Genomic DNA, 18,223 nt, shown 5'->3' with positions numbered 1-18,223 from the left:
GAGACAGGGTTTCACCATGTTGACCAGGATGGTCTCGATCTCTTGACCTCGTGATCCACCCGCCTCGGCCTCCCAAAGTGCTGGGATTACAGGCGTGAGCCACCGCGCCCGGCAATACCACATTTCCTTTATCCATTCTTCCATTAGTGGGCATTTAGGTTGATTCCCTGTTTTGGCTACTATGAATAGTGCTGCAATAAACATGGGACTTGAGATCTCTTTTTCATATATTGATTTCCCTTTTTTTGCATATATACCCAGTAGTGGAATTACTGGATCACATGGTAACCTATTTTTAGTTTTCTGAGGAACCTCCATGCTGTTCTCCATAGCGGCTGTACTAGTAATAATTTACATTCCCACCAACGGTGTAAGACATTGTATTTTGAAAGCAGGTAATTTGACTTCACAGGTTCACAGTTAGAGAGAAATCTGCTATAGGATGAAGCATATCTTTGAGTCTCACCACATCTAATTGACATGATATTTAGATGAGACTCCGAACTTTAGACTTTTGAGCTGGTGCTAGAACAAGACTTCTGGAGCTACTGGAATGGAATGAATGTATTTGTATGTGAAAAGACATAAACTTTGTGAGGGCAAGGGGCAGAGGCAGAACACCACAGTCTGAATGTGTGTCCTCTCCAAAATTCACACTGAAATTTTGTGGTGGTACTAGGAGGCGGAAGCCTTTGGCGATGTGATTAAGTTACGAGGGCTCTGCCTTAAGCAAGTGCTGGAGGGAACTAGCTTAGGCCCCTTTTGCCCTCTTCCCCACTTCTGCCATGTTAGGATGCAACAAGAACGCCTCACCAGACATACATACATACACACACACACACACACACACACACACACACACAAAGCCTTAATCGTCGACTTCCCAGCCTCCAGATTGGAAGAAATAAATTTCTGTTATTTCTAAATTACTCAGTCTGGTGTTACAGCAGCACAAACAGACTAAGACTGATGGCAATTTATGTATTCTACCATAAAGTATTCCATTGTATAATTAAACTACAGTTCACTAATCTCATTGTTTCCATTTTTCCCTATTTCAGTGTTACAGTGAATATACTTGAATATGTATCTTTCTGCAACCTCCTCATATTTAATGTGATGCCGGTCAGCATCTTAACAGAAGTTTTCCAGAGAACCTGGCATGCTGACCCTGAAATTCAAATGAAAACAGGGACCAAGAATAGCCAAAATCCTTTTGAAGAGTAGTAAGAAAATCCTACCATATCAAAATACATTTTAATGTTCTAATAAAGTAGTATGGCACTGTTACAAGAGACATATCAATACAACAACAGAGAGCTTAGGAGATAGGAAGGTGGTATGTGATAGAGGTGACACTGTAGATCAATAGAGGAACAAAATGTTCAATAAGTGAATTCTCATATTTGAAAAGATAAAATTAGATCTAATATACGGTTTGACTAGTCCCCACCCAAAATCTCATCCTGAATTATAATCCCCATAATCCCCATGTCAAGGGCAGGATGAGGTGGAGGTAACTGTATCATGGGGATGGTTTGCCCTATGCTGTTCTCATGATAGTGAGTTCTCACAAGACGTGATGGTATGTTTTGTTTGTTTTGTTTTGTTTTGTTTTTGAGACAGGGTCTCACTCTGTTACCCAAGCTGGAGTGCTGGAACCTCACCTCCCAGGTTCAAGTGATTCTCCCACCTCAGCCTCCAAAGTAGCTGAAATTACAGGCCCATGCCACCACAAACAGCTAATTTTTATATTTTTAGTAGAGGCGGAGTTTCACCATGTTGGCCACACTGGTCTCAAACTTCTGACCTCATGATCTGCCCACCTTGGCCTCCCAAAGTGCTGGAATTACAAGCGTGAGCCACTGCACCCAGCCAAGACGTGATGGTTTTATAAGAATCTGGCATTTCCCCTGCTCACCTCTTCTCCCTCCTGCTGCTCTGTAAAGAGGTGCCTTCCACCATGATTGTAAGTTTCCTGAGGCCTCCCCAGCCATGTTGAACTCCTTCCTTTATAAATTACCCAGTCTCTGGCAGTTCTTTATAGCAGTGTGAAAACAGACTAATACAGACCTCGATCTCATACTACAAGTAAAAATAAATCCAGATGGACAAAAGACCTAAGTGTACAATGTAAAACCTTAAATCTTTTAGTAGAAAACATATAAGCATTTTTTAAACCAGGATGAAGATTTCTTTAACAAGATAAAATAATACAAACTACAGAAGAAAAACTTTTAATTTAAAATCTTTTACAACAAAATTATGTATTTCAAGATAAAAAGACAAGACACACACTACAAGATGAAATTAGGTATTTTTATAACCAAGGATCAGCATCTAGAGGATGTACAGCATTCTTAAAACTCAGTAATAACAGACAAACAGAAAACAGTCAAAAAGTATAAACCAGCAGTTCACTAAAAAAAAAAAAGAAACCCAAATGGCCCCAAAACATACAAAAACATGTTCAACTTTACTAGTCAGGAAAATATAAATTTTAAAAAGGTGTATATATCCAACAGATTGGTAAAATATTATAAATGTGTATATATAATTTTAAGTTCCAAAGTACATGTGCAGCATGCACAGGTTTGTTACATAGGTTAATGTTGGCCATGGTGGTTTGCTGCACCTATCAACCTACCACCTGGGTATGAAGCCCAACATGCATCAGCTATTTTTTCTGATGGTCTCCCTCTCTCCGCCCCCCACCCCAACAGACCTCAGTGTGTATTGTTCCCCGCCCTGTCTCCATGTGTTCTCATTAACACCAGGTTTCGATAAACAGAAAAACAAGAACTCAAATTCCTGGTGGGGCTGGGCATGGTGGCTCATGCCTATAATCGCAGCACTTTGGGAGGCTGAGGCAGGCAGATCACTTGAGGTCAGGAGTTCGAGACCAACCTGGCTAATATGGTGAAATCCCGTTTGTACTAAAAATACAAAAATTAGCTGGGTGTGATGGCACACGCTTCTAGTCCCAGCTACTCAGGAGGTTGAGGCAGAAGAATTGCTTGAACCTGGGAGGTGGAGGTTGCAGTGAGCTGAGATTATGCTACTGTACTCCAGCTGGGGTGACAGAGGGAGACTCCAACTTTAAAAAAAAAAAAAAAAATCCCTGGTGGCAGTATACTGAGAACTAAATGGCATCAACCATTGGAGGGCAATTTTTTTTTTTCAACAGAGTCTTGCTCTGTTGCCCAGGCTAGATTACAGTGGCACAATCTAAGCTCACTGCAAGCTCTGCCTCCCCGGTTCAACCGATTCTCCTGCCTCAGTCCCCCGAGTAGCTGGGACTACAGGCACGTGCCACCACGCCCGGCTAATTTTTGTAATTTTTAGGAGAGACAATGTTTCATCATTTTGGCCAGGCTGGTCTCAAACTCCAGACCTCATGATCCACCCGCCTCGGCCTCCCAAAGTGCTAGTATTACAGATGTGAGCCATAGCACCTGGCCATAGGGCAATTCTTAACTACCTAGTAGTGCTGAAGAATAGAACATTCTATGGCCCAGCAATTCTCCTTCCAGGAATCTATCTTAAAGAAATTCTAGTCTGTCTGTATAAAGAGATACATGCAAAGATGTTCCCTGTGGCCCTACTGGAAGAAATAAAAAATAGAACGCATCTAATTGGCCCTTCAGCAAAGAAATAGTTAAGTAAACTGTAGTTTATAAGAATTATTAACAGTAGTTAGAAATGAATGCACCAGTCTATTATTAGCAACATAGTTAGTGAAAAGGGCAAATTACAAAAGCAGTCATACAATATAAAATCACTTATGTAAAATTTGACATTAGAACAGTCCATGTACATTTACTGTTCGGATGCAGTAAATATACAAAAACATGCATAAATATGGCACAGAAATTTCAGGATAATGCTAACCTCTGGAGAGGGAAAGAGAAAGGAAGGGAGAGGTAGGCTGACCTTTTGGTTTTTTGACTAAAAGCAGCTCTAAAGCAAACATGGCAAAAGGTTAACATCTATTCACCTCGATGCTAAGTACAAAGGTATCTGTTATATTACTTTTATATTACTTTTGTTATATACTATACTCTGTATATATAACAGTAATCTGTTTTATTACTTTTGTTCGTAAATTCAAATTGTTTCATAATTGAAAATAGTTTTAAAGACTTTTATAACGATTAAAAAATTAGGCTAAGCACAATGGCTCATGCCTGTAATCCCAGTACTTTGGGAGGCCGGGTAGATCGCCTGAGGTCAGGAGTTCAAGACCAGCCTGACCAATATGGTGAGACACCCCATTTCTACTAAAAATACAAAAATTAGCCAGGCATGGTGGCATGCACCTGTAGTCCCAGCTACTCGTGAGGCTGAGACAGGAGAATTGCTTGAACCTGAGAGGTGGAGGCTGCAATGGGCTGAGATCGCACTCCAGCCTGGCAACGGGGTGAGACTCAGTCTCAAAAAACAAACAAACAAAAAAAAAATTATGAATATTTTAAGTGTAGTATTGGTATTGTGGTTTGGGGGGAGGTTTTTTGTTTGTTTTGAGAGGGGAGACCCTCTCGCCTCCTTCAATTTCACCTCCTCCCTCCCCCGCCTTCCAGATGGGAAGGAGGGTGAAGAAGGAAAAAAAAAAATGAAATAAAATACCAAAGAGCTGGGAAAATGACTCCCTCTTTAGTTCGCAGTGTCTCTGCTGTTAACCTTGAAAGAACTGCAAATGAATGCTATCTCTGCCTGCTAGAGCCTGGCACTGGTTCATGCCCCCACGTTTCCACAGACTAGGCTCCCTCTTGGAAACATCTCTGCCAACAAACAGCTTGTTACTTTTGTCTTGTCTCTGTAAGTCCCACTCCCTTGCTGGTACCTGCTTGTGCTGTATACGAATTAGCAAATCAATGAAGCCAAAGATTGTAAGGTCAGACGTCCAGCAAATGGACAATGACATAATTCCACCTCAGTTTCCCCTTTAGTGTTGTAAGCCTATAAAAAGGGAGAGAGGCTGCAGCTCCAGGAGCTCGGTGAATGAGCCTGTAGACCCCCGCAGCTCCTAGCCAAATAAAAAGTCACTTCCTTCCCCAGTTCAGTGTTCAAGAGGTTTGTTCCCCGCCACTCCTGCTACAGTTTGTCTAGTTGGTTGGTTGGTTTTTGCTTTGTTTGCAAGAGATGAAGTCATTCTATGTTGATATGGCTGGAGTGTGGTGCCTATTCACAGGTGTGATCATAACTCACCGCGGCCTCTTACTCCCAGGCTCAAGCAATACTCCCATCTCAGCCTCGGAAGTCACAGGTGCTGTGACTACAGGTGCAAGCCACCAGACCTGGCATTATTTTTTAATTGTGGTAAAAATATAAATAACATAAATGTTTCCATTTAAATCATCTTAAGTGTTCAGTTTAGTGGCATTAAGTACATTCACCTTGTTTTGTAACCGTCAGAACCACTGATTTCGAGAACTTTTTCATCTTCATGAACTGAAACTCTGTACCTGTTCAAAAATAACTCCCCAATCTCCCCATCCCTTGGCCTCTGATAATCACTATTCTACTTTCTGTCTCTATGAATTTGACTATTCCGGGTACTTCATATAAAAAGAAGCATAAAAGCATTTGTCTTTGGGGGGGTCATTTCATTTGGCATAAAGTCTTCAGGGTGTATCTACATTGTAACATTCTAACGTGTCAGAATTTTAATACTTTTTAAGACTAAATATTCTGTTGTGTTGTATGTATAATCCACATATTGCTTATCCATTCATTCACTGATGGACACTTGAGTTACGTTTTAGAGTTCACATCTCTCTGCTGAGATACATACTCAATATTTTTAAATTAAATTATAAGGTATCTGATATTTGCTTTAAAATACTCCTGGCTGGGAGAAAAGAGCAGTGGGACTGGGGAGATAACAGATGAAACAAGGTATCACTTTTCACTTACCAGAGCAGAAAAGATCAGAAACACTGATACTACCATGTATACTGCCAGGATATGGGGAAACAAACTTTCTCATCCATTATTGGCAGGAATGTAAAATAATTTCTTTGGAAGGCTCTATCAAAGTTGAAATTGCACATTTCCTTTAACCAAGATATAACTTGTAGGAATTTATCCTCACACATATGCTCACACACATATGAAGAAGTGTATACAAGAATACTGACTGCAACAATGTTTACAACAGCTCAAGTCTGGAAATGTCTCTCAGTAGGGAACTGACCGCAAAAATCATAGCACATTACAAAAACATGAAAATACAATGAAATATTATTTAACTTTAAAAATGAAGCAATTCTACTTTTGGGATAGTGCCCATAAATATGATAAGGGGAAAAGAGCAAGGTACTGAAGAAAATAACTCTATTCAACCAGACATTTACATGGTTCCATTTCTGGCTACCACAAATCAAAAAACCTAAAAACCTCCCACAGCACAGGCCAGGCACCATACTGTGGCTCACAACTATAATCCTAGCCCTTTGGGAGGATGAGGCAAGTGGACCACTTGAAGCCAGGAGTTCAAAACCAGCCTGGCCAATATGGTCAAATATCATCTCTACAAAAAATGCAAAAAAAAATTTCAGCTGGGTGTGGTGGTGTGTGCCTGTAGTCCCAGCTACTTGGGAGGCTGAGGTGGGAGATCACTTGAGCCTGAGAGGTTGAGGCTGCAGTGAGATGTGGTATCATACCACTGCACTCCAGCCTGGGAGACACTGCAAGACACTGTTTCTTAAAAAAGGAAAAAAAGAAAAAAAAAGAAACTAAAAATGATGAATAAATTATAACTAATCTCTTTTAAATACATAACTAAGCTCAAAAGAAAGTAAGGGAAATCTCTTACTGAGGGATAGGATGGAGAAAGGCACCTTTACTTTTTACTTTACCCACTTATTTTTATGTTATAATCAATGTGTATTACTTCTGAAATTAAAAAAGAATGAAAGCACTCTGAAAAAAGCTGCTATGGATTTAATAATCAATGCCATCTCATGAATAACTAAAGCCATGTAATCTTACAGCAACTTTTCAGGTATAGTAGTCACTATTTTTATCCAATATTACTGATACCTACTAAGTACAAGAGACTGTGCTGGCATCTGGTTACTAGCAAAATGAAGTCCTTATCTTTTAAGGAGCTTAGAATATGTGAGGAAGAACAAGCAAGGAGACAAAAATATCTGTAATATAGGACAGAATGAAACTCATCATTCTCTGCATCAAAATTTGAGAACTAAATGTTTAAAATCCCAGTTTCTGGTTTAGTACCCCATCAGAGCCCAAAACCAGCTAGTCAGACATTACAGTTGACCTTTGAACAACACTGGTTTGAACTCCAAGGGTCCACTTACAAGGAATTTTTTTTAAATCAAACATGGATCGAAAATACAGAATTCATGGATCTGAAACCCACACACATGAAAAGCAGACTTTTTTCATAGCAGGATTTCAGTATACGATGGAGAGTGGGTGAAAGGTGGGTATCCTGGAACCAGTCTCCTGTGTATACCATATACTGAGGGACGAATGTATTTGAGACTTTCGATTACAGGTTATTTTGTTTTATTTCATTTTGAGTTCATCCATCCATAAGCATTTGAGACAGTGGCTGCACTTATTCACCAGTGGCAAAACTGTAGTTATACATACAGTTATCAGTACATAGCCTTTGTGATCTCATCCCACAAATGAATCCTCAATTGTTTTCTTCCTTTGGTCTGCTAATACCGTCACATTGATCACATCAATACTACTCAAAATGACTAATTCCTCTTTATAGTTCTATAATTGCTAATTTGAAAATTAAATATAAATACAGCTGCGATGGATTCAAGACTCTTCTCCATCTCCAATCACAGAACATCCTATAGGCAACAGACACTTGTGAAAAGGATTATGTCACAGCAAGATTTTCCTCATTTACTAAGAGCACAAATATGGGGGGGGGAAGGAATTCTTCCTCTAAAAGTGACTAAAGCATGAAATTTACAAAATTTTACAGCAGTTAGAATAAAAACCCCAAAATCAATATACATTCAATCTTTGGCAACATAAAGGCATTTTTAAAATATCAAAAACTGAGAAAAGTTCAAACATTCTGTTCATGCCAGGGTAGTCCAGCTTTGCCCATGAGGAACACTGTTATAAGCTGTTGATGATTTCCAATTCTAAGAAGGTTCCAGAGGCAGCCTTATAAATTTAGGTTGCAGAGCTGGTCAGCATCACCTATGTCTCGAGGCAGTAATTTAGTTGTTTAGTCCAGAAACATTATTCTACCCAACCCAAGCAATTATAAAAATTTCAGAATAACCACATGGCCACAATACTGTTATTGTTCAATCTTGTCCTTTATGAAACTGGATATGGCAACTGCTGGGACATACAGGCAATAGCTGTGGTTTCAGATAGAGATAATAAATCTTTAAATATTATGTATCAACTCATAGAGGGTTTCCAGGCTGGGAGAACAGTATTTATCTATGAGACATCAGTAAAAGCAAATACTATGAGGTTAGGATGTTGACTCTCTATAGCCTGGATGCCCTAAAACTGTATGAATATCAAAGAAACTCACCAACATATTTCTGGTAGTACACTGAAGCATCACAAGCAAGCAGACTTGCATCTCACCCAGGACAACCTGATAATTACCACTATATTCCAAAAGTGAGGAAAGAACTAACATTATTTCCTATCTTCAAGGAGGCTTTTCTAAATGCTAACCTAGTCCACGAAGTAAAAATGTTTAAATATCAGTAAAGGATTGCTCCAACTCCTGTTCTGATGTGCCTCTTTAAAACAAAAAAGTTTAAAAGAAAGAAACAAAGGCCCATATAAGAATAGCATATTAAGAAGAAAAAAAAAAAGACCAAACATAGTATTGAAAAGAAGAACCAATAAGAATGCTATTTAGTAGAGGCAGTAGAGAGAAATGGTTGACTAGTCCAGCTCTTGAGCCCTGGAGCCTTGCTTACTACCTGTGTGATCCTGAGCAAGTGTTTTAACAGCCCTAATTTCCTCTTCTGTACAATGAGAATAAAATAACAATCTCAGAGTCAAAGAATAAATAAGTTAAATCACTTATAACAGCTAGAATGTGGCCACTTTTAACCAAACAGATAAAATTCCAAAATTTTAATACTACTCTGTTGATGAGGTTTTTGGAAAACAGGTAGTCTCACACAGTAACTAGTACTAAGCCTTAGGCAGGGCAATTGGGTAATCCCACTTTTGAGAATTTATTTCACTGACATTTTTGCACGGGTGGGAAAAGACAGATATATACCACGTTTTTGAGTTTATACTGGAAAGCCAAATGCCCATGAAGAGATATTAAATCAAGAATGCAAATTCACAAAAAATTAAAAATGAAACTTAAAAAGGAATGGCAAATTCATAACATGAAACACTATGCAGTGGTTTTTTAAAAAAAAAAACAGAATGAGAACACTGATTTATTAATGAGAACACTGATATTGAAATACATCTAAGATAACTAAAAAATGCAAAATGTAGAACAGTGGACAGTATGTAACCCTTTGCGCAAAAAGAGACTGAAAAACTAAGAAACACACTTGCTTGTTCTGCAGTAAGAGAAACTAAGCAAGAAGGAACTGGACAGGTAGAAGACTGGATGAGAGAAAAATTTCCGTGTGTGTGTGTGTGTGTGCGTGTGTGTGTATTTGCTTTTTTAGCGATATACTTTACCTATTCAAATATTAAATTTTAAAAAGTACTTTTAAATTGTCAGAGTACAGTTCAAGAACTCAAATGTTAGCTGCAATTATGTTATTGTCATTAGCAAGTTCAAAAACACCTCCTTTCTGAAGATCTTTTCTTACTCTGCCTGCACAGAAACCTCCTCTCTCTCCTCTAACTCCCAAGTTACTGTTTAAGGAATGTATTACTTTCTACTCCAGTGCAAGTAGAGTAAGGGATTGGTCAATCTTTCATTCATTTTTAATATCCAAATAGCCTTGCTTGCACATAGTAGGTACAAACATTTTGGAGTAACAGTAACCTTACGAGTAGTCCGAAGAAGAAGGGACCATTTATAAAAAGATTACACCTGCATTAATCTTAAGACCTGAAAATTGAAGAAGTTTAATAACTGGTAGCAACTAGTAGTTGCTAACGTTCTTTCGAGTACTGTCCAGCCAAAATTGCCCCTCTTTCACTTTTTCCTTTTTTCTCATACTGTCCCTGACACTGACATCATGTTCCAAGCCAAGACCCCACATGTACCAACTCTCTGTAACTCACTGCAAACTCTGAAATGTTTTATTTTCTCATAAGTCCCAACATCTGGTGTATCGCTTCTGTCAAAAGGACATTTGCTGTCTCCTCTTAGACAGATATTCACATATCAGTGAGTGAACAAACTACCCTTAACTGGAGAAGACCTAATACTTGATTCGTAATTCGCTCAGTATTTTGTTTGCTCTCCTGGTATGGAGGGTATTCTGTAACTGACTGCTCAGTAGCCCAATTCTAAATGTCATTCCAGCATACCAAATACTCCACTGACAGCTCAACAGTCACTTTTCATGCAGGCCCCTCCCCTTCCCTCCTCCCTCAACCCTCAAGAGCTCCTTCTCTCTCACACTGACAGACACACTGGCAGTTCAGAAGCCCTTTTCCTCAACCGTCCTTCCCTGCACGTACGTACAAGACCACCTCCCCAGCTCTCATCATCCCGAGAGCCAATGCGGTCCCCAATAACACCCTCCTCCAAGCCAATCCAAATCACAACCTAAGTCTCTTCCCAAGAACCAGGCTTTACAGCCTTTCCCAACAAGTACACAATTGACAGCTCGACACGAGCTTCCCCCAAAATCCTTTCCCCCTCACTCCCCTCCCACCCCATACACTGGCTCTTTCCTCGCTATCATTTACCCAACCTGGCTTCCCCAAAATTCACAGCCGGGTTTCTTAAACAAGCTCTCTGCTCTCCTCTCCTCCCTCCTCCCCACCCCCTTTCCACAGCTGACAGCTCAGTCACCTCCAACCCCCTGTGGCTGCATCCTCCCCCGCACCCTCCCCTTGACAGCTCAGGGTGGGCTCCCAGTGCCCCGCTCCAGGCCTTCCCGCGATGCCCCCGACGCAGGGTCGCCTCGCCCGCGGGGAGGGCTCCACTCACCCGCTCTCCCGCATCACGTTGCTGTCCCCGCAGTCGCACGCGCCCCCGGCCTGGCTGCGGAACATGTTGAAGTCGTGTCCGGTGTGGTCACCCTGGTGGAAGCACTCGGCGCACAGCGACATGCAGGGCGAGATGCCGCACGTCCGGCAGCGGTAGGCCACGAAGTTGGCTGTCCAGACCAGGCCGCAGAGCGCCGCGGGATCGTAGGCCCGGACCGCCGCGCAGAACTCGTCGTAGCCGCCGCCACCCGCCAGAAGGCACTTACACCACTCCAGGGCCTCCTCTTCGGCCGCCCCCGGACCACCCCCGCCTCCGGTCGCCGCCGCGTCCTCGCCGCCCGCAGCAGCGGCCAGCGGCCGCTCGGCGCTCAGCACCCGCTCCAGCAGCGCCTGCAGCTCCTCAGCACCTGCGCGGTTGTCCGGTCGGCTGAGGGCCGCCTTGAGGTGCGCGGCGGTGGCCGCCTTGTCTAGGGCCAGCCCCGACGCGGCCAGCTCGGGCTGAGACTGCTGCTGGCCCCCGACGGCAGCCGCGGCCGCCGCCGCCATGATGAGAGCTCAGAATTTGGAGAGTCCAGGGCCGGTGGTTCCTCCGGGGAGAGTGGGGAATACACTGCTGCGATTGCTCGGGCCGCCCAACTCTCGCGATACCCGGAGCGGCCGAGCTCCTCCGCCCTCGGCCACGCCCCTGCACACGCCCCCTCGGGCTGCAGAGCCTTCTTCTCCCCGCCCCTCTGGCCTGGGCGCCCAGTGGGCTCCTAACTTTCCAAGTTAAGAACTACTGAAATACTCATCTTATAGGAAATCTCTAATAAGGGCAAGTATTTCTTTACTTGCATAGACTACAGGAATTATTCACAGCATCTTTCAGATGTATTTTAGGCATCTGCATTTTGTTCTGAGATGTGCATTCCTACTGTTATCAAAGTCCAGCCTGGGCGATGGTGTGAGACCCCAACTTAAGGGAAAAAAAAAAATTGTAGGAAGAGCAGTCCAAAGAAGAAGGCCGGGCGCGGTGGCTCACGCCTGTAATCCCAACACTTTGGGAGGCCGAAGCGGGCGGATTATTTGAGGTCAGGAATTAGAGATCAGCCTGCCGACATGATAAAACCCGTCTCTCCTAAAAATACAAAAGTTAACCGGGCGTGGTGGCGCTCGCCTGTAGTCCCAGCTACTCGGGAGGCTGAGGCGGGAGAATCGCTTGAACCCAGGATGTGGAGATTGCAGTGAAACGAGATCACACCACTGCACTCCAGCCTAGGCGACAGAGTGAGACTCCATCTCCAAAAAAGCACAGGGGTGTTTCCAATCCGTAACCTTGTGTTTGAAATGAATGAAACATAATTAAAACATGTCATTTTACCGTCCTGGTTTTCTACATTAGTTAAGTACTTCACAATCCTAACAGTGATAAGTTAAATTTGCTCAATAATTTTCTTTATGAATCACTGAATTATAAACCAAATAAAGCTTCATGTCTTAACTTTACGTGCTAAAAACTGTGTTTTAACTCATTTGATTCTAACAGGCAACTTTGAATTCTACTATTCCTAGGAAGTAGCAGCCTGGGACACTTTTCTACTTCGTCATCACCCATTCACTCTTTTTCGTTTTCCTTTAATAATGCAGAGGTGTCCATCCTCAGGCTTAAAGGCAATCCTTTTACTTAAGCATTGGACCCTGCCTTCTTAGGATCCCAACTCCATCCAATATCCTCTTGTATTTTAAACCTCTCTCTATTAGCTCAATCGTTTCAGAATTTGTCTCCTCCTATCTTAAAAAAAAAATTGAAAAAATAATTAGACTTCCCCCAACCTTACTATCAACCATTCTCTTCTTTTCGTATGCCACATTTCTCTTTCTTTCTTGCCTTTTTTTTTTTTTTTTTTCTCCAGGCTGGAGTGCAGTGGTGCAATATCGGCTCACTGCAACCTCCGACTCCCTGGCTCAAGGAATTCTCCTGCCTGAGCCTCCCGAATAGCTGAGATTAAGGCACGTGCCACCACGCCCAGCTAATTTTTGTATTTTTAGTAGCGAAGGGGTTTCACCATGTTTGCCAGAATAGTCTCGATTTCCTGACCTCGTGATCTGCCCGCCTTGGCCTCCTAAAGTGCTGGGATTACAGGGATGAACCACCGCGCCCGGCGCCACTCTTTCTTCTTCCTAAACTTCCATTCGCTCCACGATCTGCCGCAACTTGATTTCTACTCCTACTTTATGAAGCCCGACCTCTTTCCAGTATTTGACACCACTGCCTATTCTTCCATTTCCACTCTCTCTTCTTTGGGTTTCTCTGACATCACCATTCCTGTGAGAATTCCAAGTGACGAAAATTACCGAAAAGTTGGGAAACAAAATTACAATAAAGTGAGGCATGAGAATGGCGAAGGAGGTAAAGGTGAATGGAGATCGCTACTTTCTTAGCCGAAACTTGGGAAATAAAAAGAGTCACTCTGGGTCAGACAACAAAGTGACTGTGACTTTCTCTCCCGCTTCCCTTTCACCCTCTACCTTTCCCCATCCTTTGAGGGCCGGCAGGTACTCAGTGCAAACTAGAGGGTAATTAATTAGCACTCGACAGATGGCAAGGGCTGGCGGTGGATCTGCGAGTAGCACAGACTTTGCGGGTGGCGCTGATGGGGCGATGAGGCCCCCAGGTGGCCAGCTGAACCCCGGCGCAGGACAGACGTTGCAGCTCGGCGCCAGGCCGCTGGGCGGCGAACGCGTGCGCGAGTACGGGCTGGCGCTTCCGGCCCCGGCCGAAGTGCAGGTCGCCTCCAGAGGTCCTGGCGCGAGGTATTCTGGGGCTTCAGCCAGGCGCCGTCGCAGTCTCCCGGGACCGCGTGGGTTACCCGGGAGGTGGGTCCGAGGCTCGCCCTGTGCCCAGCATCGCGGCGTCTCCTTAGAGCGCATCTTTGGGTCTGGCCAGCGGTGCTGAATAGGGGAGAAGGTTGGGGGTAGGGAGGAAACATCCCAGTTCAATAGATTTCTCCGCAGATCCTGTGCCTTCAAACCCTGCGACCCCATACTTTAAAGCAAAATGAAGAAATTAAGGCTTAAGGAACTAGAGTGTCGTCTGCAACAAGTGGATGGATTCGAAAAGCCCAAGCTGCTTCTAGAACAGTATCCCACCAGGCCGCACATTGCAGGTAGGGCGGCTGGTTCACCACTCCCCTGCCTTCGGCGTTAGTCCAGTCTACTCTGTGATAAAAATAGAAGTTATTTGGATACAGAGAATGTCTAGAGAAATTTAGCCCTAAGATCACCTATCGCGTTAGAGAGTTCTTCCTTGACACTGCACCTCAAGGCACGCCCTCCACAGACGCACACAATTTATCGTTTTCCTGTCTAGTTTTCTGCAGGTCCCTTAACACTGCCAGACACTTTTTTAATGTGGTGGGTTTTGTTTTGTTTTGTTTTTTCCCACTTCTCACGCTATAAATTCTTTGAGGACAAGGTATTTGTTGGTCTCGTTCATACTTGAATTCCCAGTGCCTGGAACAGTTGCTGGTGGTACTATTTAGGAGCTCAGTAAATATTTGCTAAGTAAAGATCAATTTCCTATTGCAACTAAGGATTTTTGTGCTATACTGTGCCCTAGAAATGAATACTAGAGTTGATAGTGGAAGGGTTGTTTAACAGAATCAGAATATGTGCTGTATAAAAGTGGGTGTGCATATTAATTTTAACAGATTTTTCTGAGCATTCATGCCAGACATTGATAACTGGGAGTACAAGAGCAAATACAGGAAAACATCTATCTGTGTTACCGAAGTCATTGGGAAGCCTTAGAAAAAAATATTTTTATTAGTTTTTGAGATGGGTGTTTCACTCTGTCACCCAGGCTGGAGTGCAGTGGCATGATCATGCCTACTGCAGCCTTGACCTCCAGGACTCAAGTGATCCTCCCGCCTAAGCCTCCTGAGCAGCTGGGACTACAGGCACACACCATCATGCCTGGCTAATATTTTTTTATTTTTTGTAGACACAGGGTCTTGCTATGTTGCCCAAGCTGGTCTCAAACTCCTGAGCTGAAGTGATCCTCCCACCTTAGCCTCTTAAAGTGCTGGGATTACAGGCATGAGCCACTGAGCCTGGCCCCTTAGGAAAATTAATTTTCTGAAAGCACCTGGAAGGAGTTTTTTCCAGTTCCAAAATAGTCGTTTCTAAGCTGCCAATGAAAATCAAGGAGAATACATGTGTATTTACATTTAAACGTCAAGATATTGTATGATTCCAACCAAAAATTTGCTCAAAACTACTGTGTCTAGGTTAAGAACAATTTTCTGAAATAATGACTTACTAGTCTGCTGACTGTAGTTTTTTTAGCGGAATCCAATTTAAAAAATAGTAACAATCTGACCAAGTACGGTGATTGGTACTCACCCCTATAATCCCAGCAATTTGGGAGGCTGAGGCAAGAGGATGACTTGAGGCCAGGAGGTCAAGATCAGCCTGGGCAACACAGTGAGACCCAGCTCTTAAAAAAAATAGTAAATTAGCTGTGTGTGGTAGTATTCGCCTATAGTCCCAACTGCTATTACTAAGTCAGGAGAATCGCCTGAGCCCTGGAGCTTCAGGCTGCAGTGAGCTCTGATCCTGCTACTGCACTCCAGTCTGGGTGATAGAGATAGACCCCATCTCTGAAAAAAACAAAACAAAAAAACCCCTCTGGATCCTCGGGTATCAATGGCCAGCAGCCTTTACTGGATTCAGGTATCTTCAGGGAGATGTCAGTGGTGATGTTATTTATGTTTAACCTTCAGTATATCTAATACCCAGTAGTTCTATTATGAGGTCTCATTTGTAGATTATGAATATACATGTCTGTAGATCATGAATTGTGGAGCTTATGGTGCTTGTGTTCTGGTGACAAACTTGTTAAAACAAATTTCTGTGGCTGGGCACAGTGGCTCATGTCTGTAATCCCAACACTTTGGGAGGCTGAAGTAGGAGGATTGCTTGAGCCCTGGAGTTCCAGACCAGCCTGGGCAGCATAGTGAGACCCTGTCTGTGTTTTAAAAAAACAAAAGGAAAAAAGAAGGTTCTGTGTCTTTGTGATGCTAATGCTGGCTTGATAGTGGTTCCTAGTTTTACAGATTTCACAGATAAGTAAAATTTCAAATCAATTTTGGAAACTGATACGGAGTTGCCAAATTTATGTTGACGAGGAAGGATTTTTTTTAAAACCTATTTACTCTTACCATTCCTTCATAAAAATATTTCAGCATCACAGAAAGAACTGATATGAGTGTATGGCAATGTTTTGAACAAGCTGAGGAAAAAAACATTTTGACTTTTTTTTCCTCATTTTACATCAGAGACTGGTCACAGTTTTGTCATTCTTGGCATTGCTAACAGAGACTATTTTTTGAGAACCACTGGTGGGTATTAGCCTCCTCTGTGGTGCCTCTTCACTACATACCAAATTATTACACCTTATCTTTTTAAAAAAATAATCTGGAATGCCATTTGGGAAAGGACTAAGTAATGCAAGACAAGAAATTATTTTAGAAAGAATCATTTGCACAATTTGGTTTTAGTCATCAGCTTGCTTATTCTCTAGTTTTTATTTTTTAGCATGTATGCTGTATACAATCCATAACACTTATGATGACATTGAAAATAAAGTCGTTGCCGATCTAGGATGTGGTTGTGGAGTACTTAGCATCGGAAGTGCAATGTTAGGAGCAGGGTACGTAATGCAATATATACTATTTGGGTATTGGGTGGGGATATTGGGTGGTTTTAATAAGGAGCAGCAATGTGATTAACTGAATCATATTTATGAGACTCCAAAGAATGAGATATAGGGAGCAAAAATCTGATACTGAATAGATTTTGAATGGGTAGAAGATCTAAACAAACTACACAAAATAAATTAAAATGGTAAAAGCAGTAGTTCCTTTTATACAAACCTGAGTTTCCAACCTCTGCCAGGTTGGGAAATTATGCTATTGAAAGCAACACTTGACCAGGCACAGTGGCTCATGCCTGTAATCCCAGCACTTTGGGAGACCAAGGTGGGCAGATTACTTGAGCCCAGGAGTTTGAGACCAGCCTGGGCAACATGGTGAAACCCCATGTCTACAAAAAATACAAAAATTAGCTGGGTGTGGTGTCATGCACCTGGGGTCCTAGCTACTTGGGAGGCTGAGGTGGGAGGACTGCTTGAGCCCAAGAGGTTGAGGCTGAAGTGCATCAGGATGGCACCCCTACACTCATCTGGGTGACACAGCAAGATCCTGTCTGGAAAAAAAAAAAGAAAGAAAACATTCTTATTTTGCTAATTGGGTTAAAAAGATACGTGGTTTTTTTAAAAAGCTAATTTTGTTTTTGTTTTTACTTGGGAGCTATAAGTCACAACTCTGTGTGTTTTGTATTTATAGGTTGTGTGTTGGATTTGACATAGATGAAGATGCATTGGAAATATTTAACAGGAATGTGGAAGAGTTTGAGTTAACAAATATTGACATGATTCAATGTGATGTGTGCTTATTATCTAACAGAATGTCCAAGTCATTTGATACAGTAATTATGAATCCACCCTTTGGGACCAAAAATAATAAAGGTTTGTAACAAGAATCAGGTATATTGCTATATTTATAGACACATTTTTAAAACTATTTTTAAGGCCAGGCACAGTGGCTAAGGTGTGTAATCCCAGTGCTTTGGGAGGCTGATACAGGAGGATTCTTTGAGGCCAGGAGTTGAAAGCCAGCCTGGGCAACACAGTTAGACCCTGCCTCAACAACAGCAAAAATTTTTTTTAATTAGCCAAGTGTGATGGTGAGCCTATAGTCCTAGCTCTTTGGGAGGGTGAGGTGGAAGGATCACTTGAGCTCACATATTCAAGGCTGCCATGAGGTATGAATGTGCCACTGCACTCCAACCTTGGAGACAGCAAAACCGTGTCTAGAAAAAATAAAAACCATTTTTATCATTGACTGTTTGGGCTAGGTGATTTTATCACTCTTCATTAAACTAAGGATAAGTCATTTTACTACTCTTCATTAAGTAAACCAATCTCTTACCTGTATAGTTCTTTTTTTTTTCTTTTTTTTCTTTTTTTTTTTTGAGACAGAGTTTCGCTCTTGTTACCCAGGCTGGAGTG

General features: G+C 42.3%; 2 protein-coding genes across 6 annotated transcripts in view; one reads left to right on the top strand and one right to left on the bottom strand.

Moving 5' to 3' along the window:
• LOC108295256 (E3 ubiquitin-protein ligase UBR3-like) overlaps positions 1-11,743 on the bottom strand; it is a 139,380-nt gene extending 127,637 nt beyond the window's left edge. Inside the window, exons 1-2 of the mRNA XM_017517324.2 lie at positions 11,113-11,743; positions 10,578-10,702 (exon numbers count right to left, since the gene is read on the bottom strand). Coding sequence (XP_017372813.1) covers positions 10,578-10,702; positions 11,113-11,658 — 671 coding nt within the window. The 5' untranslated portion in view covers positions 11,659-11,743. The remainder of the gene's footprint in view (positions 1-10,577; positions 10,703-11,112) is intronic.
• A 2,091-nt stretch (positions 11,744-13,834) lies between these two features.
• METTL5 (methyltransferase like 5) overlaps positions 13,835-18,223 on the top strand; it is a 9,848-nt gene continuing 5,459 nt past the window's right edge. For 3 of the 5 annotated variants that reach the window (XM_017517335.2, XM_017517336.2, XM_017517331.2), the window contains exons 1-3: positions 13,855-14,258; positions 16,690-16,804; positions 17,499-17,680. In XM_017517335.2, the coding sequence (XP_017372824.1) occupies positions 14,150-14,258; positions 16,690-16,804; positions 17,499-17,680 (406 nt within the window). In that variant the 5' untranslated portion in view covers positions 13,855-14,149. Of the gene's footprint in view, positions 14,259-16,689; positions 16,805-17,498; positions 17,681-18,223 lie in introns of all 5 variants that reach the window. The other 2 variants (XM_017517334.2, XM_017517332.2) reach the window with 1 other exon arrangement.

This window comes from Cebus imitator, unplaced genomic scaffold, assembly GCF_001604975.1.
Source record: "Cebus imitator isolate Cc_AM_T3 unplaced genomic scaffold, Cebus_imitator-1.0 Scaffold628, whole genome shotgun sequence".
Lineage (NCBI taxonomy): Eukaryota > Metazoa > Chordata > Mammalia > Primates > Cebidae > Cebus > Cebus imitator.
Note: the sequence above shows the minus strand (reverse complement) of the source record. Positions and strands in the feature narration are given on the sequence as shown.